Here is a 21,630-nt window from a genome sequence, read left to right as displayed (position 1 = left end):
ATAATGAAGAAACATGGGTGACACTGACATTATCTAAAATCCTTTTCTTATTCAATTATATGTCATCTACCAAATCCAGAAAAGTATGTTTTCTGTCATAACTATGAGTTTGTGAAGCAGAGGATAATTGTAAATTGTCTCTGTGGCTTTTTGATACACTCTTGGCTGGCCAAATGTTTGCTTTACATATATGAGGATAATCCAAAGAAATGGACTGTGAGATCAGCACTTCAGTGCAGTGGTAAGGGTTATCCAATCTGGGCAACACCAACCTTGAGGAAAGTGTTTTAGAAGGTTTTCTACATCTGAAGGCCAGAAGTGTATCACAGGGCACATTGATAAGTTGATTTTGAAGACAAGTTCACTTCATAACAATTAAATTTACTTTCCTGACATAGTAACAGAGGCATACACAAGAGAAAATCAATATATATGTAATCTCACATTATTAGCAATATACCATTAATTTAACCCACTGGAATGTGTTTGATATAATTAAACATTTTAGGAATTTAGAGTTATGGGAAAAATGTGAGAATTATCGATTTTTCAGACAATCTTAATGCGCATCTTTGGCTACTAATGAGGTATGCTGTGGCTGTCTTTCTGTATGCTGTGAATATGTGTTGCTCCAATGGGTTGATAAATAAAGCCATTTTGGCCTATGGCAAGGCAGCTTAGAGGCAGGCAGGAAATTCAAGCAGATAGACAGGAAGAGAAAGGAGAGGCAAGGCAGATGCTGTGAGCTGCCACCAGAAGAAGCAAAATGTAAAGGTATAGGTAAGCCACAAGCCGTGTGGCAAAGTATAGATTTATAGAAATGGGTTAATTTAAGATATAAGAGCTAGCTAGCAAAAGGCCTGCCCTAGACCATACAGTTTGTAAGTACTATAAGCCTCTGTGTGATTAATTGGCTTTGAGCAGCTGCAGGACAGGGTGGGACACAGGAAAACTTCCAGCTACAGAGGTATTTGTCATTAGGTTCTTAATGTTTATTAAATGCTAGATATAATTAAGCTTTGTTTGAATTGGACTGAATATGTATAATGCCGCAATAATTATTCTACCCTTTAAGGTAGAATTTGCACCTGATAAAACCTGGAAAATAAAGAACTGCATTGAATTTACAAAGAACCTGTGAAATACTAAAAGAAACTCTGGATTAATGTTTATTTTTAAAGCATTATTTCATATATTTGTTACTATGTGTAAGGAAACCTCAGCTCTTCTGTGACCTGAATAGTGTGGCATACAGTATAAGTTTGGATTTATGGTTCTTTAAGTACAGAGTCATTTTAAAATCTGGGAATAACTGATGGAGACTTTCATATGTTTGCAGCAGTTTTCTTGTTTCTAGCGAGACTGCAATGTTAGATGACATCACTCTTATCCTTCTGTGATAAAGGCTGAGGTAAAATGCACTTTGTACATTCAGAGCAATTGTTTACTAATCATCAGTGTGTCATCAAGCCCCTGTCTACTGCCACAGGCTCTAGTGAGAGAAACCGAACTGGCAAAAAGAAATGTCAAATCTGCCCGCAGCAGTCTACTCAAGAGTGCATTCTTAGGAACTTGAGTTACAAATTCCAAATTACTTCTGTTCCACTTGGAGCCTTGTTACCACACGGGTTTTCAGGGCTTCTTGTTTATGTACTATTATTTCCTTACTCCTTTTTCTTAATGTCAGCTCATCTTAAAAAAGTTGACTTTATAATATATAATCCTATGGTATACAATATAAAATGACACCACATATCTTGATGTAATCATAAAAATCAATACTGTGAAGAGTCACTGGAGTGGTGTGTGTGTGTGTGTGTGTGTGTGTGTGTGCGCGCGCACGCACGCGCTGGGGAGCAAGTGTTTTACCACTAAACTATTTCTCCAGCCATCACTATAGAACAGGTATTATTATTATTATTATTATTATTATTATTATTATTATTAAGTATTATTTTGAGATAGATTCTCATTATGTAGTTTGGCCTAGCCTTGAATTTGCTGTATAACCAGGCCAGCCTCAAACTCACTTTTCTCCTGTCTTTGCCTCCTGAGTGCTGGGATTATAGACGTATGTTACTAAATTAGGCTTGGTGGATTTTTTGATAGACAACTTTAATATGGTGGCTTCAATTTGATTCCTGTTCTCTCAACTTTAAGAGAATAATCAGTGAGTGTTAGAATATAGTAAAAACATGAGAACACCAATCACACATGATTTGCCTTAGGAATCCAGAAGCATATGGAAATTTAGATCAATATTATTCTAAATTCTATGATCATGTAGACCATCTAGTGACATTAATTGTACCATTTTAAACTGAAAATGGTACTCCTGACAAAGCCTTTTATGTTCCAGCCAGGCTTGGATGTTGTATGGCACCAAATCACAGCTTCTTTGTTTGAGGGAAAAATTGGTTTCTCAAATCCTGGCATGGGGATTATATCCACTTCCTTGGCAATCTAAAGGCACATGGTCCCAAAGATCAGTATTATTTTAAGGTCTGATAGCAAATAGAAAATAAGGGCTGAGCAGATGGTTGACAATCATTTAATGTCTCAAATACCAATACAGAGGAAATATTTTATACAAATGGAGTCAAAAGGCCTACAGCCTCTAGATAAACTTAAGTAAGACTTGATTTCTCATTTCATACTCCATAATGAGCAGCAGAACAGATTAACATACAAACCACTGAACTGCTTCATCTAGGACAACAGCTGTCAACAGTCTTCAAAGAAATCTCATCTTTACATTTGAGGAGTCATTGGAATCCAATTTTCAAAGGGCAGTAAACTAAACAGCATTTTAAAATATCTTGAATAATAAGGGAAAAGGCAAATAAGAGAGTTAGAGAAACTGCTACTTGTTTATAGGATAAAGTTTAGAAGAAATAAATATGAATGAAAAACCAAAATGTAAAAGTAATACTAGAAAAAGGCAGGATGGTATAAGAATTTTTAAAAAAAAATCAGTAAATGATCAAAAGACAAAAGAAACCCAAGTTTGGGAATAAAGTGATATTTTATTTTTAAATCTTGACAAAGTTTTATTATATAAAAATGAGGAAGTAACCATTGCTATGTCTTCAACAATGGTTTGATTCTTAAAACAGTGTGAATTTCATTTTTACTCCTTGAATTTTAAGCAAGAGTAAAGTTATCAAAGAAAAACTAACAGTGTTAATGGTATAAATTGAATTCTAGGAGGAGGAAAATGAGGATGTGGAAAGATATTTCATAGCATCTAAATGAATCTGTCTCAAAAATTTAAATATAGTGCAAGCTTTCCTTGACAGTAGTTGCATTAAGTAGCTCATATTGCAATGTAATTCTTTCCTAAACATGTGGTTCTAAAAAAAAACAATCATCTAGTATTTCTCTATATTGTGGCAATTTGAGAATTGTGTGGCGTTGCTTGTATCACTCTCTGACACCTGTCAGGTCTTGGTTGGGATTGGCAAGGCCAAAGGTGGGGTGACTTTGAAGAATCCACTTAGAAGACAATGGATTCAGGCCACTCACATGGCTGGTTAAGTAGGGGCTGGGTTTTTTTCCATTGGTGATCCCCATGAAGTTCCTTGATTCTTCCCCCAGATAAAGCAATCCAAGAAAGCAAGGTAGAAAGCAGCTTGTTACTATGTGCCTTCATTGTACTCTGCTACTCATACAACCCAGTTCTGACCCATTGTAGAAATGACTTACTCAGATTCAATACCACTAGACATAACCCAGTGTGTGCTGAGATTGGCTATGGCAGGTCACTGTCAGGGACAGAGATGATTAGATTTTAAGGCATGAATTTCTGCACCCTAGAGGAATCTTTGCAGTTGTGTTTGTTTGTTTGTTTGTTTGTTTTAGAACTTGAACCTACTTACTCTAACTCCCATGGCTTTCCACTGGATAAGCTGGATTCCCAGCTATCTCTTAATTAAGGCATTTTTATTTCTACTTGTTGGCTGTACAGGTGTTATATCTCCTTTTTATTTAATAAAGCCCCTCTAGAATGCGAATGGTTTTTCGTCCACTAAAGCACAGTTGTACTGTCTATAGTCTTTTCTCCAGCATTCTTGTACAGATAGTTCCTAGAGCCCACAAAGGGACACTTAGTACCTTGTTTTCACCCAACATTGTTATTGCAAGTCCACTATGTGTTGGGACTGTGTTATGTTTACTAAAGATAGAAATGAAAGTTACTTATCAACTAAAATGATTCATGTTTGTATCTTATAATTATGATGCTCACACTTTGTGCATTTTGTGGGTGTATTGCTTGAGATTTTTAAAAATGTCTTTGAGTACACATCTTGTGTGCATAAATTATTTTTCATAAGTTAAATGTCAATTTAGTTTTTAGATGTCAATATTCAATTTTTTTAAGTCACAGAAAAATACAACAATTTCTTGGCTAAACTTCCAAATTTAAATTTACATGTGCTATTTTTCTTTTTATTAGTATACCAAAATTAGCCTCATTTTTAAGGTACCTATAGTCTCATTCACATTTTGTTAAATTACAGACTGGGGAGATAACACAATGGTTAAAAGCACACATTGATCTTGCAGAGGACTGGAGTTCTGTTCCCAGCACCCACACTGATTGGCTCACAGTCACCTATAACCCCAGCTTCAGGAGATCTGATGTGCTTCTTGGAACTCCTTGCTACCTACACTCACAGGTATACACATATATGCATAGATAAAAGCAAATCTTTTTTTCATTTTTATTTATTTTTCTATTATCAGCTTGATATAGTATAAATTCTTATCCTAATAGTGAAATGTTTCATTGAAGCTTGGCCAATAATTGAGTAAAACCAAAACTTACTATAAGCCACAGTTATCCTAGGGTCCCCCCCCCCCCCCCCCCCCCCGCTATATAGCCTCCCTGGTTCTGTGGGTTGCAGTCTGATTGTTCTTTGCTTTATATCTAGTATCCACTTCTGAGTGAGTACATACCATGACTGTCTTTCTGGGTTTGGGTTACCTCAGTCAGGATGATATTTTTTTGTTCCATCCATTTGCCTGCAAATTTCATGCTGTCATTGTTTTTCTCTGCTGAGTAGTACTCCATTGTGTATATGTACCACATTTTATTTATCCATTCTTCAGTTGACAGGGATCTAGGTTGTTTCCAGGTTCTGGCTATTACGAATAGTGTTGCTATGAACATAGTTGAGCATGTATCTTTTTGGTATAATTGAGCATTCCTTGGGTATATGCCCAAGAGTGGTATGGCTGGGTCTTGAGGTAGATTGATTCCCAGTTTTCTGAGAAACCGCCATACTGATTTCCACAGTGGTTGTACAAGTTTGCATTCCCACCAACAGTGGAGGAGTGTTCCCTTTGCTCCACATCTTCTCCAACATAGACTGTCATTAGTGTTTTTTGATCGTAGCCATTCTGACAGGTGTAAGGTGGTATCTCAGAGTCTTCAACAAATGGTGCTGGCTTAACTGGATGTCAATATGTAAAAGATTACAAATAGATCCATATCTGTCACTATGCACAAAACTCAAGTCCAAGTGGATCAAAGACCTCAACATAAATCCAGTTACACTAAACTTAATAGAAGAGAAAGTAGGAAGTACTCTTGAATGCAGTGACATAGGGGATCACTTCCTAAATTATAACACCAGCAGCATAGACACTGAGTACAACCCATTAATAAATGGGACCTCCTGAAACTGAGAAGCTTTTGTAGGGCAAAAGACACAGTCAACTAGACAAAAAGACAGCCAACAGAATGAGAAAAGACCCTCACCAACCCCACATCTGACAGAGGACTGATCTCCAAAGTATAAAAAGAACTCAAGAAACTAGACATCAAAATACTGAACAATCCAATTAAAAAATAGGTTAAAGATCTAAACAGAGAATTCTCAAAAGAAGAATCACAAATGGCTGAAAGACATTTAAAGATATGCTCAACATCCTTAATCATCAGAGAAATGCAAATCAAAATCACTCTGAGATACCACCTTACACCTGTCAGAATGGCTATGATCAAAACAAATCTTAAGAAAAAAAAAATTAAAAGTTTATTGTAAGTTTAAAAAGATATGTACTGCATTGGCTGGCTTTTAGGGGTTTGTAGAGATTACATACATAAAATTTCTTTGTAATCCCCAAAGGATATTCAAGTACTATACTATTGTTATTAAATTCCAGGCAGATATGCTTTGGTATTGAAGAATTCCACTGGGAAACAAGGCACACTGCTTTGCTCAAGAGTGCTTTTGATAAATATTTCATCACTTTGCAAATATTTTTTAAAGTACTTCTACTCTGATTTAGATGGGGTTCTGGGACAAGTTAAAATTTAAAAAGAATTAAAAGCCTGTGAGAGAGTTGAAAAATGTTGTTCCAGATAATGATTTCCTGTCTTCAGAATCAACAAACACAACAAACAAACCTGAATATGGACTTAAGATCCTGCCTTGCCTCATGCTCAGCACTCCTGGGAGACTAGGGATCTTGAGTGGTCCAGCTAGCCTTAAGTCTGCAGCATCCATCTTTAGATTAGTGGGAAGACAGACATAAGCCACTATCATCACCAGATTCATCAGCTAATTAAAGACAATGAAGACCTCTGTTAAAATAATTGAAGGCAGTTACACCATGCAGAAAGTTTTCTCACTGCAGGGGAGAAGCCTGAGCAGAGGCAGGTTTCTGAAGTCAAATAAACAAGGTTTAATGAGAGAGATTCTAAAATTAAAGAGACTCAAAGTGGAATGAGAGGAAATCAATGGCATAATTTAAATTCACAAGTATAAAATACTTTTGTATTAGTAGATATTATTCTAGAGATGTCGAGAAATAGAGTATTCACAAATTGTTTAGGACTTACAATAATGGAGCTTTATTTAGCAAAAGAATCTATTCTCCTAACAAACATTTGAGAAGGCTACAGACATTTTCCCTCTAGGGCTTCTTTCTGACATTTCCTAAGGTTTTCTGATTAAACGTATTCAACCTCAGATAAGTGCTAATCACTCCTAAGACCTTGAAGACTCTTCTCTACTGAATAAGATTGCTTATTTTCATTTTAATAAATTGCAATTTAATTGTTAATTTTCTTAGCTCAGAATCTCTATTCTATTCTCCTGGAGCTGGAGTTGTCCCACCTGCATGAAGCCGTGTTTATTAGTCCCATCCACAGTCCCCAGCTTTCCTACAGCGTGACGCTGAAGCCTCACAGATGAGCACCCGCTCCTTTTCGCTCAACGCAGTTGCTAAGTGCCAGCTATGTGGTGGGAGTGCATTAGCTTACATTTTCAGAAATTTGTTAACGTCTTCAAACTGTTTTCTATCATAAAAGGTAAGAAATAGAAGTGAAAAAAAAGTGAATGCACACACAACAGATAAAATCTCAGCTCAAACCTGGGCTAACAGTGACCTGGAAGCTCTTTGGAAATGTGCTTATATGAGTGGCCTTGCTCCTACCTTTACACGAGTAGCCTTTATCTAACACTGTAATAATTCTTGCAGACTCCATATTCATTTCAGTGTAATAGGGTTTAGGTTTGACACATTTAATTTCACATAATGGGAAACTTGTATCTGTATTTTTGTGCCTTGATCAGTATAAGAGTTTTCATCTTGTGAGTGATGGCGAATATACACTTGTTATTATTGCTGCATGCAATCCAGTGAATGGATGAATAGCACCTCACTTATTTTGTATTTTTTGCTGTGATAAAAATATGATGAACAAAGACAACTTAAGGAGAAAGGACTTATTTGGTGTGTAGCTCCAAAGTCTAAGTCTATAATGACAGAGAAGGTGTGGCGGCAGGTGGTAGGAACTTGAAGCTAGCCAGTCACATTTTATCCACAGACAGGCAAGGCTGAAAACCATCAGATCCTGCCTCCAGGGATGTAATTCCTCTATCAAGACTCCAACTTCTAAAAGTTCCCCAACTTTCCCCAAAGAATGCCATTGACTGGGGACAAAGTGGCCCTATGGAGGAGGACATTTCTTACGCAAATGACCACATTAAGGAATTCATTTCATTCAGCCCTGTGACTCCTGCCTAACTCTGCTCCCCACATGGAATGATCAGGAAGGAAACTGGTCAGAGACAGGGAAACAGAAACATAAAGACGCTATGTTGGGGCTGGCAAGGTGGCTTAGTGGGTAAAGACGTGTGCCTTTAAGTTTGATGGCCTGAGTTCATTCCCCTGAACCCAAGTCGGGGAAGGAAAGAAACAACTAACATTGTCCTCTCACCTCCAAATGAATACCGTGGTAAGGATGCACCCATACTTCCACACTCGCAAAATAAATAAGTAAATGTAAAAAGAAAATTAAAAGCAGAAGTCATGCTGTGCTGTAGACTCTTATCACAGGCTGTCATGACTTATGAAACTGAAATTTCAGTTGTTATTTTTGATTATGTTCTAACTTGAAATTCATACATTCTTCAAATTCAGTTTTCCACTGAACTGTGAGACTGAGGGAAAAAGGATGGGCCTCTAATAGTTCCATCAAGGACAGGAACTTTACTGTCAACCGTTAGTAAGCAGGAGATGAAGGGAAACAAACCAAATTTAATCTCATATTGTGATGTGTGTTCTCCAGAATTTAAATCATTCTCTAAGTTCTCTAATTTCTTAAGACTACAAAATAATATCATGAATTGATGCTACTAATTATTTATAGCAATGTTTTAAGACAAATATTCTTCATTTTCATAAACAGAAAAAGATTGAACCGGAAAGCCTCTCTAGATATCCAAAATCATACTGTAACAATAGCCCTTCCTTATGCACTAAAATATCAAAACCACGGTGACAGTTTTGCACACTGTCTGCTGGCTGCTTAGATGCAACACAGGCACTACACACTAGTGATGGGGTTAAACCTGGAGTCCACAGGCAGCCAGGTCATGCATGGAGTGGGCAGGGTAGATGCTCACACGTTTAAGAAAGAGCATGTCCACAGGGTACATGTAACTCAGGTATAAATGTTGAATAAACATGAGCCCCAGGGTTAAGAAAATGAAGAAAATGCCTTTCCTCTTTCTATTTTTTTTCTTTTCTTATTTCTTTGTGGCTATTTTGTTCTACCAAATTTTCTTTAAATAAATACTCCTGGAATTAAAAAATACTGTGTGGACAACAACATACCTTTTCATTTCATGTCAAAGATGTCTAGCTTAGGACTTCCGGGAGACAGTTCCTAAGGCCTCTCCGTTGCTGATCTTAATTGACAGAGTGTTACCAGGGTGATGAGCCAGCTGACGAAGTGTCACTGTACCATCTTCCAATGTTAGACATTTTTGTGCATGTAGCACAAATCTTAAAAGTTCTTATTAATAAAAACAAACCCAGAGCCAGGTATTGGGGTGAACGCTGAATGATCAGAGAAACAGAACAAGCCATGGCCAACTCACCTCGCCAATTCCTCAGCTGATCCTGTTTCCTCAGACTGGAAGTCTCCAAATGCATCTCAGCTGAACTGCTGCTCAAAAGCCTAAAAGCTTAACCAACTTTAGTTCCTGGTCCTCACGCCTTATATACCTTTCTGCTTTCTGCCATCACTTCCTGGGATTAAAGGCATGAGTCACCCACCATGCCTGGCTGTTTCCAGTGTGGCTTTGAACTCACAGAGATCCAGACAGATCTCTGCCTCTGGAATGCTAGGATTAAAGGTGTGTGCTACCACTGCCTAACTTCTATGTTTAATATTATGGCTGTTCTGTTCTCTGACCCCCAGATAAGTATATTGGGGTGTACAATATATCAACCACATGTGCACATCTAGCCTGGATTTGTAATAACACAGCATCTCAATTTCTCTCTGTAGTCACAGTCTCTATGTTAATTCTAGTCATTTAATCCTCTGAATGTCCTCAAACTTTTTTTTTTTTGTATCTTCACAGTGTCATGGGAACCAGCTTTGTGTTTGGATTATCAGCTACACGCCCACTCCGCCTGAGACTCTTAAGAGAACGCAGCATTTTCTTCCTTAATTAACTTATTATTGAAAGTGCATAATTTTCCTGAGTAGCCTACAGGGTGCTCCCAGGTTAACAGGGTGGAAAGAAAGAGCAGAATTGAGAGTGAACAATATCTCATGAGTAAATGCTGAAGGGGACATTTTAAAAGGAGAGGGCCAGACAAAGTAGGAATTTAAGCTGTAGTGCCTAGGGAATTTCAGTAGTTCAGATAATATTTTTCTTGGCCATGTCTACTTTCCTATTATCCTAAACTAATACAAGCAAAAAAAAAAAAAAAAAAAAAAAAAAGACAATTCATAACAAACTTTTCCCTGAAAGCAGGAGAGTACGACATTTTCTTTGAAAAGCAAACTTCCCATGAGCGCTGAGGTGGGATAGTGAATGAAGCTACTTACAGACAAGGAAGAGTTTGATAGTAATGGAGTGGAAACATGCTGGCGGCCCCAACAACAGCGAGAGGCTCATGGGCGCTCACTTTCCAATCAGCTGAACTCTCAGGGCGTCTCCTTCCATTGCCTCCCTGTGCCCCATCCTGGCTCTCCTGCACAAGGTTCCCTGCTCGCTCTCTGCGCCTCAGCAACTTCTCAGATCTTTTATTGCCCCCTTTCCCTCTCAGGCACCTCTTCCTGGATGTTAATGAGTGCCATATGAAGAGTGCCATTAAAAAAGAAAAATGGAAGGGTGTCTTGCTCATGTGATCCCTGGCAGCACAGAGCAGACCTTTCACATGCCAAGCCCTGCGGCCAAGCAGCCCTAGTGAGAATCCCCAGAGCTGAGCCCTGCTCTGGAACAGGCGGCCCTGGCAGTGTCAGGATGAAGTAAAGGCATGGCAACTTGGGGCAAACTGTACAGAAGTTGTGTGTTACAGTCAGAACCTAAATCTGGAGATCTGGAAGGGGCCGTGTCATCCTTCATTCGCTTTGTAGATGTGGAAGATCCTGCCTGGAGAACAAGAAAACTGGTCTCAGTCACAAGATGAACTGAAGCTGCTGGCAACTGAGAATAAGGACTCTTGGCTCAGAGGACAGGGCATTCTCCACATTGCTCAGTCCTGGCTGTGATACCATCCAGGGCTCAACCAGGGAAAAATATAAGAGCTCTGTTACATTACCAAATATGTTCAATCATTTTTAGATAAAATTTCTTATTAAAATAATACTCAGATAAATGTGTTATGAGGGATTGGGTCTTTAGTTTACCACAACAAAAAGACTGTTAACACCCATGTCAACCACATAAATGCCATTTGGAATGACTACTGGCCTATGGAAATTTTAAAACTTCAGAATGACTGAATGATCTAATGTCCCCACTTTTTCAGGATTAGACTGAAGTTAACTTGAGAAATGATGGATGTAAACAATGTAATGAATATGCTTTTATTTGAACTGTGATAGTTCAGGATGACCTGACAGATAGTGTAGAGAATATAGGACTTTTTTGGGGGGGTTGTTTTGTAAGAAAATCTGAGTCAGCAGTTGCAGGTCCCCCTGGTGTGATTTGGGCAGATGTTATGATCCAAAGGCCAGCACAGTCTCCATCATACAAACTAAGATGGCAGGCCAACTTCACAGAGCTTGGCAAGCAAATGTAACCAACCAAGAACGTACGTCAAAAAAAAAAAAAAGACCTCACAGGTTCTCTGGAGCCAAGTGTCACCGTTGGGTTTTGTTAATGCAACACAAACCTAGGCACACCTTAGGAAACGGAATCCCAATTTCCTAAATTGCCTGGCCTACTCTGGGCAGTGCCATCTCTGGCCAAGTGTGCCTGGCCTGTGTAAGGAAGGTAGCTGAACTTGAGAATGGGAGCAAAACAGTAAACAGTACTCCTCCATGGTCCCTGATTCAGCCTCCAAGTTCCTGCCTTGGTTTCCCCCAGTGATGAGCTATAACCTGTAGGCCAAATACCCACCATCCCAAGTTGCTTCTGGTCGTGGTGTTTTTATCACAGCAACAGAGAAACAAACTAGAACACCAAGGATAAAAATAGACATGCCCCCAAATAGCAGAACACATCTTGGATGCCCTGTGTCCTTCTAACTCTGATGACTTGCAGTGAAATATAGCTTTCCACATTAAAGTAAGGCCAGTAACTAATCATCTGCTGTGTCCCCAAAGATAGAGCCTGAGAAAAGGAAAAGGGATCATGAGACATTATCCTCCATGCTAGAAGATTCATGTAAGATTGAGTGGTGCATGGACCCTACTGATAGGTGCATGGGAAACCGACAGCATTATCTTTTGTTATCGTTATTTTATTTTGTAATCCTTCCAAGTTTTAAAATATAACATAAAATTAGATCAAATAAACAAAGCCATCAAAACTAAAAGAAAAAGAAAAGAATTACAAAAAGCTCACTGATTCACATGATTTAATCATTAAATAATACAGTCCCAATTGTGCAATTGCTATCAATAAATCCTAATTAGCTAATTCTGTGGATGTAAAAGGCAACTCGCATCTTTTAAAATCCGATTTGCAGAGGAACATAATCAGGAGCTATGCCAGAGTCGGACAGAGGAGTAGGAGCCCAGGCAGGCAGCAGCAGCCTCTCTGCCCTGGGGAGAGTATCTAGGAGCTCCATGTCTATGTCCTCACACTTGCTCAGCACTCTAGGAGGGCAATTTCACACTTCTCACCATAAAACAAATTTCTTTTCCCACCTCAGTTAAAAATAAAGTCAATGTGTTATACAAATGGTTTTCTCTGTTTTGTGTGTGATTTTTATAACTCAAGCATTATTTTAAAACATGACCATTGCAATGTGAACAGCCACAAAGAATAGCAAAAAGGTATAAAGGAGAAGTATTGGGACAACAGAGCCCGAGGTAATAAGAAATAACCCTGAAAGAATTTATTGACTCTGTGATTTCAATATTAGTTATCATAATCATAAACAACCCAATGGGAATTCGAAGTTTATATTGCATTTAAAAAATAGACGTCTCACTGCTGTGTGGCATGAGGGCCAGTTAATCATATCCTTTTCATTGCTGTCAAATGGATGAGCTAATGCTACCATAGCTTCAGTGTGGTGGTCAGTTCTGTCACATACAGAAGCGAGGTTAAACTCCATTGTCACACCATGGCCGAGTCGCCATCACTAACATGTCCCACTCTCAGACCTACGGATACTTAATTTTTATGAAAGATTAAAACTATTTGTGGGGCTGCTACCTGTGGTAGCACATGGTTTTAATCTTAGCATTCGTGAGGCAGAGACAGCAGATTTCTGTTAGTTTAGGATGCCTACCTGGTATACATAACAAGTTTTAGGCCAGCCTGGTCTACAAAGCAAATTTCAAGCCAGCCAGCGCTACCTAGTTAGACTCTGCCTCTAAGAAAATGAAAAAGTAGATACTGATAATTTTCAAACAAAAGGATTTTCATTGACTATTAACTTTAAAAAACAGTATTATATCAATTCTTTGAGAATTTATTTTGTACATGTTTTTTAATAACCTTCCCTTCCACCTCCTCTGCCTCCCAGGTCTATCCCTACTTTCCTACCCAATCAACTCCATGTTCTCTTTCTTTTTTTTAAAACCCGTAAAGTTTAATTTGTGTTGAACAAATAGTCTTGGGGGTGGTGTCTGTCCTAAAGAATGGTCAACCTATCATTAATGGAGTCACACCATTAAATAAATCTCAAATGTCTATTGATCTGGGTGATTGATTAATGAAACAAGCGATATAACTTTGAAAGACATTCTAGAAATGATACACATCCACACATATAATTTCACTTGCATATATTGTGACTAAAACCTAGCTCAGCATCTATTCTCCTAGAATACTACATTGTGTGAAATTATTTCAGAAATGTGTATTTCATCCAGTGAGAGTTAACAACATACTTATTAGTTAATTCTGACTGGGATCAGCTTGGAATGAAAGCATTTTATCTAATGGGTGTGATATGACCTATGGTAGAACATTAAGCTCCAAACTTGTATGGTACTTGCTGCCCACTCTATACTGTTTTGTGTGCATCACCTCACAGGCTTCTTCACTGTCCCTATGAGGTAAGAATTGCACTTTCCCCCATTTAATAACTCAGAATACCAGAAGTTAAGTAACTTACCCAAGAGATGGAATCTGAATTCAGATGGTCTGAGCCTGAAACTATTACAATTTGATATTAATAGTGGCTAATTCAGTAACTTCCTTCTTCTCCTTTAAACTACATATCTGTTTCACTGACATTTGGTAAGTCCCTTTTATTTCAGCCAGCATGGCAAAAGGCACTGCAGTTCCTTCTAACCCATCACGTGAGAATCATTTGAACCAGGATACTAAAAATCGTTATTTCTAAGACAGCAGTTGTTTCTCAACTGGTCAGGTGGTAGGTCTCTAACTTTTTTTTTTTTTTAATCAGGAAACTCAACTTACAGAAATGTCACCACACTGGCAGGTAGCAAGCTACACAGGAAGTCCTGAAGAGCATCAGCCCTTGTTTGATTTCATGGCACATGACCCCACTTTAACCTCATACTGTTTCTAAGCCCCTGCTTTTTGGATGCTAAAAACAGATATGATAGTGATGGCTTTGAAATGCTGTGACAGGAGAAATGAGTGACGTTTTCAGCAGCACCAAAGGCAGATGCTCTCAGAGGCTCTGCAGATACCCCTTGGGGCTAAAGTGGACTAGATCTGATTGTGATCGCCATTTTCTGGTCTTTAACACACTTAATAGAGATTTCAGGCGGAAGATGACTCATTGAAGAGATTTATAAGCAGTGCACACTTCAGTAAAATCAATGGTATTGACGTTTTTAGACATAGAACTCATCACTGAATCTATGCAAACACAACTGCTTTCTTCAGAGCAGGTGCTCTTTTAAAATATTGTTTAGCTTATCAACAAGAGATGGATCAACACTTTACAGTTATTTGAGTAAGGAGAAGCTGTCCTTACCATGAAGGACACCACCACCCAAATCCAAACATTTCCATTAAGAAAAGTGAGTTCCCTGGGAAGCAGGGTGTGGCATCAGAAGGAGCATACCCTCAGTTTAGAAAGAACTGGGATTGCAAGGGAAAGAGTGGAGGCCTAGAGTCGTGTGTCTGAAGAATTCAGAAAAAAAATGGAAAGTACTGGGCTGAGGAGATGGCTCAGTTGACAAAGTGCTTGAGGACCTGAGTTCAGATCCACTCCTGCCATGGAACAAATGAGGCATGGTGTGCACACCTGTAATCCCAGCATGAGGGGTACTGAGAGAAGAGCATCCCTGGAACTCACTGACTGAGTCACTGAGTTCTAGGCTTAGTGAGACTCTGTCTCCAAAATATTAGGTGGAAAGACATTGAGGAAGATACCTGACATTGACCTTTCTCCTGCACAATCATAGACATAATTCTCCTGCTATACATGTGCACACACACACACACACACACACACACATACACACACACACACACACACACACACGCAAATAAAAAAATTGGGAAAATGAAAAATATTCTCACTGGCTTCATTCCTGCTTCATCAATACTGTCTTATAGAATGCTAATGCTACTGTGCTAAATCACAAAGATTTTTTAAAAATCAGGTAGGATTCTGAAACATAGGTTAGTACCAGAATAGCATCAGACAGAAAGCAAAATAGATACACCAAAGTGAAGCAGAACTCCATCTGGATACACCTGTGTACAGATGGCTGCTTCAGCAATGGCTGGAGTACACGTGGTCAGGAAAGCTACATGGAACAGCAAAGCAGGTGTTTAATTCTCCCATGGTGGCTGCTTCTAATTTGGAGAACAGTTGTCATCTCTACTGATGTATGTATGTATGTGTAAGAGACAGAACCCGTTTATCTTCAGAGAGTGAGCTTCCTATTGGCCTTTGTGAGTGCCACTGGCTCCACTAATGCTTCTGGTGTTTATTCTTCTGTTGAATGCTGGGGTGCACAAAGGTGCCAGCCGAACTCTAAGTTTCTCTTCTGAGAGACCTTCTCACTCCACGAAGCCATTACTGTCTGACTCAATAAAGCCCCAACGACGCTAGGAGTTCAGAAGCAGAAAAGGGGGTATGACAGGAATTGGAAGTCACAGAAAATTCTTACTTTTCAAATCAATGCTTGGAAATGTGCCATCTCAAGTCATTCTTAGAGTTGAAGAGGTGGCTGGCAATTGATTACTAATAAAAAAAGAATATGAGTAACTCGAATCATATAATGATCCATGAGTTAAAAATTTACCTGAATCTTGAGATAAAAAGGGAAATGACCATTATCTAACAAATTAATTTCCAAAACCCTCAAATATGAACAATTTTTTTCAATTTTCTGAATGGTTCAGATCTATGAAATGAAATTAAAAGAGAATTTATTGAGGACAATCTTATGAATGTCCAGAAAATATTCCATACATTGATAACATATGATCACTTTTAGTTTTAGGTAAGGACCATTTTCAAATGAATCACTGAGGAAAGAATACTAAACAAATGACTTGAAGACCAAACACTCTTCCTACTGGATTTGCTCCACATTGTAACTACTCCACATAGCAATTACTTTTTACTATGACAGATTGCTTATTCCAATATAAGAAATATGGATGAAAATTAAGCTCAACTGAAGTACTAAGCAACTTCATATAACTATTTTTATATTATTTGTTTATGGTTTCATTTATATCTATTATCTATTATGTTTATTTGTGTTATTTGTTTATTATATTATTTATTTGCCATAGCTACTGGCAAACTGAAGGTGCCTGCGGTGTGGAGAAAGAAATAAGGTGCTCCAGTGAATAACTATCATGGAAATTAAGCTCCATATAACATGCAAAGCATAGGCACCCAGAAGAAAGGAAACTGCGTATCCATGTTGTCACAGTGAGGAGTGTCAAGTTTTGAACTGAGAGGTGGAGAACACTTTACCTCTCAACATGACCCCCAGCTCCTGGGACATTCCGATTCTCATTGCGCATCCCAGCTTACACATCTTACCAGGATTAAAAACTTACTATCTCAGCATCCGTTTTTCTCCTAAACTATCTCTTTGTGTTTCCTCGTCTCTGCTCTAAAACTCATTTGCCCAATTCTAATATTCACACAACCCTGTCTTGGCTTGTCTCTCATCAGCAGTAAAATGTAGGGACAATCTACATGGGCTCTACATCCTTGAAGGTTCTCCCAGAGCCTTCTTTACACCTCAGTGGTGGACTTTCTGACTTACAGTGACTTGTGCAATGGTTTCTTTGTCCTTTATCTCTCCTGACCTGAGCAGACTAATCTGTATTCTGCTGACCGACTGTTCCTCTTAATTTATAACTCTGATGATATAAAACCCATGCTCAAGAGCTTCTACGAGCACCAATTGTTAACTATAAAGTGAATATTTCTTTTGTATTTATTTGGAGATATGGAAATCTAACCCAGGGCCTCACATAAATTAAGAATCTGCTTTATCCTGAGCTCCAGCTCCAGGGAGATTAATCTGTATTGCTTATCCTCTAGTCAACGTCATCTGTTGCCACACTTGGCACAGTGCTTCCGAGTGTGCATCCGTACTCAGCGTATAGCTTCTTTGTATTTCTAGACTGGAAGACACCACTCTTTCAACGTCCCTATTCAAGACATTTTACATTGACCTTGATATCCCAATTTTCAAGTTGCAGTGCTTATCACAATTTCATGAGAAGTTGTGTGATTTCCCAACACACCAAACTAAACAGCTTGTGAATTTCCTATGCCATTCTTTCTCTGTTCCTCAAGACCTCTGATAAAATTTGCACTGCTTGACTCTTCCCATTCTACCTAATACAAGAAATGGGTCCTATTTGTTTTCATAAAGCTGCAGGATTTAGCATAGTGTCTTCTTATAGTATATTCAATCAGGTTTTGTTTTATAAAACTGAACGTTCTGTCAGTAACAAATGAATTCCTCCAAGCAACTAAATCCTTCTGATATCAATATGCTGGCATCTGTTTCTGCCTACCCAAAACATTTTAATCTCTTCTAAATTAATGCCAGGTTTAAAAATAAAGTGTTACAGGGAGTAAATACATATAGATTCCAGGCTTCCATTTTCCTGGAATCTTCATTTAACGTGGCTGTGTCTCAGCAGTCAAAAGCTCACTCCTCTATTCTTACAAGCCACTGGAGTGCCTGTTCAGTTTTAAATACAAGGTGGGAGACTTCAGGAAAGAGGGACTGTTTCCTTCAGGCACTTCTGGGACATGTTTCTAAAGAATAGCCTTCCAAGTTAAACACTGTAAATTCCTAGGCCAGCATCCTACCAACAAAAGCTACTTGCTGCCACTCAGATCATTCTCTGAATTTCCACAAAAGCCCCACCACAAGATCATATTTATTTCAATCTGAGACTGACAAAAACACCAGGAAGGAAAGCACTCAATTTCTCAGAAAAAAAAAAAAATCATATTTAGCAGTCAATTTCAGAGCAAAAGAAGCACGCATATACTTGAAAATCTAAATGCTAGAACTGAAATGGCTCCTACCCAAACCCCAATAATTGACTCTGCAGATAAATTTGTTTATCATCCTAAGTGTGAGGAGCCGATGAAGCTCAGAACTCAATGTACTCTTGGTACAGGGAGTAAGGAAAGAGCTGACGAGATGAACGTAGGAAATGCTTCATTTCCTGTGCCCAATCTGCTAAGGAAACGTAAACTGGCAGAGCCAGGTGCATCAAAGCCATCCACGTAGCCAGCCAGGAAAATCTCCTTCAGTTCCACCCAGGCCACTCTCAAGGGTCAGTCTGTGGTGCCAAGATCCAGCTTCCTTTTCTAAGATCAGCCTCTCTTTCTCCCTCCCTCCCTCCCTCCCTCCCTCCCTCCTTCCCTCCTATCTCCCTCCCCCTCTCTTCCCCTCCCCCTCTCTTCCCTCCCCCTCTCCCCTCCCCCCTCTCTTCCCCTCCTGCTCTCCCTCTCCCTCTCATTTCCTCCTGTCTTCCTCATTCCAGATACAGGTCTTAAGTTATCAAGTAAGTTTGTTGGCAGATGTGAAGGAAATACTGTCTAAATATTTTCACTGCCCCAGAGAGAAATTATCTAGTGTGGGCTAATAACTCCTTAGACAGTTGGCCCCACTAAAGGGAGGGTAGACCAGTGAGCTGAAGGAGTCTGGTGTTTTCTCTAAATGACCACAGTAGAAAAGTCTGTCGGCCATTCTGGGTTGTCCTCCATGCTAGTTCTCTTTCTTACAATCAGTCACAATGTGGAGGCCAGTTCCGCTGACCCTCTTCTTGGTTATTTTCAGGATGTACAGCCCATTCAGCATTAAAATATGCTGGCAGGATGCTGCACACTCTAAGGCCTGCAGACCTGAAGTCATGAAGAGCCTAGCCCAAGCTTTCAGAACTTATATTAGTCAGGCACACAGTTTTGAGCAGTGTGTTGCAGAGTAGATATTCTCATTAATTATTCTAATATATACTGAAGAATTACTGAGAAGCAAGCAGTTGATCTCCGATACTTCGTGGATACTTTTGTAGTAAAAAAAAATTTTTGCAGTAGCTCTTATGACTTTCTGGCCAGGTGCAAGATAAGCAAATGTGTGTTGTGGAAAGACTTATAAAAGTAAACTTATAAAAATATTTTTTTAAAAAATTACTGACAAGATGTAATTCAGGTTGGACTATTGGTTTTGGTTTTTTATTTATTTATTTATTTATTTATTTATTTATTTATTTTTGGTTTTTTGAGACAGGGTTTCTCTGTGTAGCTTTGCGCCTTTCCTGGAACTCACTTGGTAGCCCAGGCTGGCCTCGAACTCACAGAGATCCACCTGGTTCTGTCTCCTGAGTGCTGGGATTAAAGGTGTGTGCCACCACTGCCTGGCTTTGTTTTATTTTTGTTTTGAATTTACATTGTTTTTATAAATTAAAATTTTGTAGGCAGTAACCTTTGGAAAAGGACACAAGCAAATAAAATTGGAATTGAGTTTTCTGGATTACTCCCCCCCCCACACACACACACATACCCTTCCTCCTACCACACCCCTCGGAGTCAGAACCAATCTGTCCCGATTGTGTCTTCTTTTGGTAGCTTTTGTTTTAGCTTTCATACTTATTAGAGCTGTCTAATACTAGAATCCCTTGCTTATTTCTCTCAATAGTACATTTACTACTGTGGGAAAGGAAAGCAGCTTACTCATTTTTATGTTCTTTACATTGCCCAGCACAGGATAGGAGCCCAATGAATTATTGATTAAACCTAACTGTTTATTTTGTATTACTTAAGAATGCTTAGAAATAAAAACAATGATTCTTGCGACTGCTCACTAGGGCAGCGTAACATGCACCAGCGGGTCTCTCTGTGCAGTAAGTGATGGGTTTTACATGTCTATCTTGAAAGTTCTGAAAGTTACACAAAATATTAGGGGATCATGTTTACAACTGCATATACTTCTGTAACTAAAGTCTATAAATTTCAATCTCCACTTACCCAGTCACCTAAGATGCTAATAGTCTCCTAATAGTGAGTCACCATTCACTTCTCTAGCTAGCTTTACCTGACCAGAGCTGAGAGACAGCTGGAAGAGACACCGGCGGCCTGGGTAACACAGTGTTTCCAATGACAACCTGTCCTTCATACAGGATTCTCTTATTAGTCTAGGCTGATGACAGAAAAGAGCATTTTTTTTTCCCCTTTGAATTAGCCAAAATTCTATCTTAGTCTCTGAAAAGTCAACGCGTTTCCCCAGTTGTTTTATGAATCCATTAAACACACGTTCAGGCCATCAGACCAGCAAACATTTCCTCTCAGAAGAAACAAACTCTCAATCTGTGGCACTGCCTGCTTGGCCTCTTCCAAGCCTCACTCCACGCACTCCGTGAGCAAATCAATTGGCACATGAGAATTGCAGGAGAAAGCCTCCTGAAGATAACCGCGTCTAGAAGCTCGCCAGCTCCGACTTCTCATCCACACCATCAGAAGGATAAGAAACGTACCTCCGCTGTCCTCGCTCTGGCAGATACAGCTGGACACAAGGAAGAAAAGAGCTGTCACTTGAAGCAGCCGCATGGTGCCTTAGGATGGTCTCGGTGGCTTCTCTCCCAGGGCAAGGCAGGGAAGGACTCTTCCAGCCTGTCCGGCCGTAGTAGCAGCTGGAAAAGGTGTGCTGTATGTGAGCAGACGCTGCCCATTCCTACTTATTTTGGGGACTCTGATAAAGAACTAGAGGAAACACACACACTCCCTTTGGGAGGTCAGCGGAGAGGAGATTTATTGTTTCAGCCCCTTACAGGAACTCCTTTTTTTTTCCTCTCTCTTCCTTTGGCAGCCACTTGTGTTTTTGTTACCACGTTATTTTGCTCTTCTTCAACAAAAAGGTCAGGATGGGGTTTGAACAGGAAGAGACCCTTCTCAAGAAGGGGCCAGGGAGCTTTCTAACTTTTGTTTTGAAAGTGCATTTTAGAGTAACTGTAAAGTCACCTCCTCAGGCAGCTGCTCAACCTGCCAAGAAGACTGTAACTTCCCGAGGGCTGGATTTGAGCACAAAATCCACAAGGGATGGCTTTTCTTCTCTCTTTTCTACTTGAAAGCCAAATCAGTGGATACCACCTTCTAGAGACAAATGCAATCATTAGGTCATGCTCCACTCTTGAGAAAGTAAACTGGCCTCTAATGAACATCCTGAGAGGTTTTTCAAGACGTTCCTAACAGAATTAAGCAAAGATCTAAGACTAT

The 21,630-nt window shown here is 39.2% G+C and overlaps 1 protein-coding gene across 3 annotated transcripts in view; it reads right to left on the bottom strand.

Annotated features, from left to right (window-relative positions):
* Positions 1-21,142, bottom strand: part of Emcn (endomucin) — a 108,145-nt gene extending 87,003 nt beyond the window's left edge. The window contains exon 1 of one of the 3 annotated variants that reach the window (XR_005091857.1): positions 20,892-21,135. Coding sequence is in view for 2 of the 3 variants with exons in the window: in XM_037207135.1 (XP_037063030.1) it covers positions 20,892-20,964 (73 nt within the window). In the remaining variant the exon portion in view is untranslated. Of the gene's footprint in view, positions 1-20,891 lie in introns of all 3 variants that reach the window. The other 2 variants (XM_037207135.1, XM_037207134.1) reach the window with 2 other exon arrangements.
* Between the last annotated feature and the right edge of the window lie 488 nt (positions 21,143-21,630).

This window comes from Peromyscus leucopus, chromosome 6 (assembly GCF_004664715.2).
Source record: "Peromyscus leucopus breed LL Stock chromosome 6, UCI_PerLeu_2.1, whole genome shotgun sequence".
Classification (NCBI taxonomy): domain Eukaryota; kingdom Metazoa; phylum Chordata; class Mammalia; order Rodentia; family Cricetidae; genus Peromyscus; species Peromyscus leucopus.
This window is presented reverse-complemented; position numbering and strand designations above follow the sequence as displayed.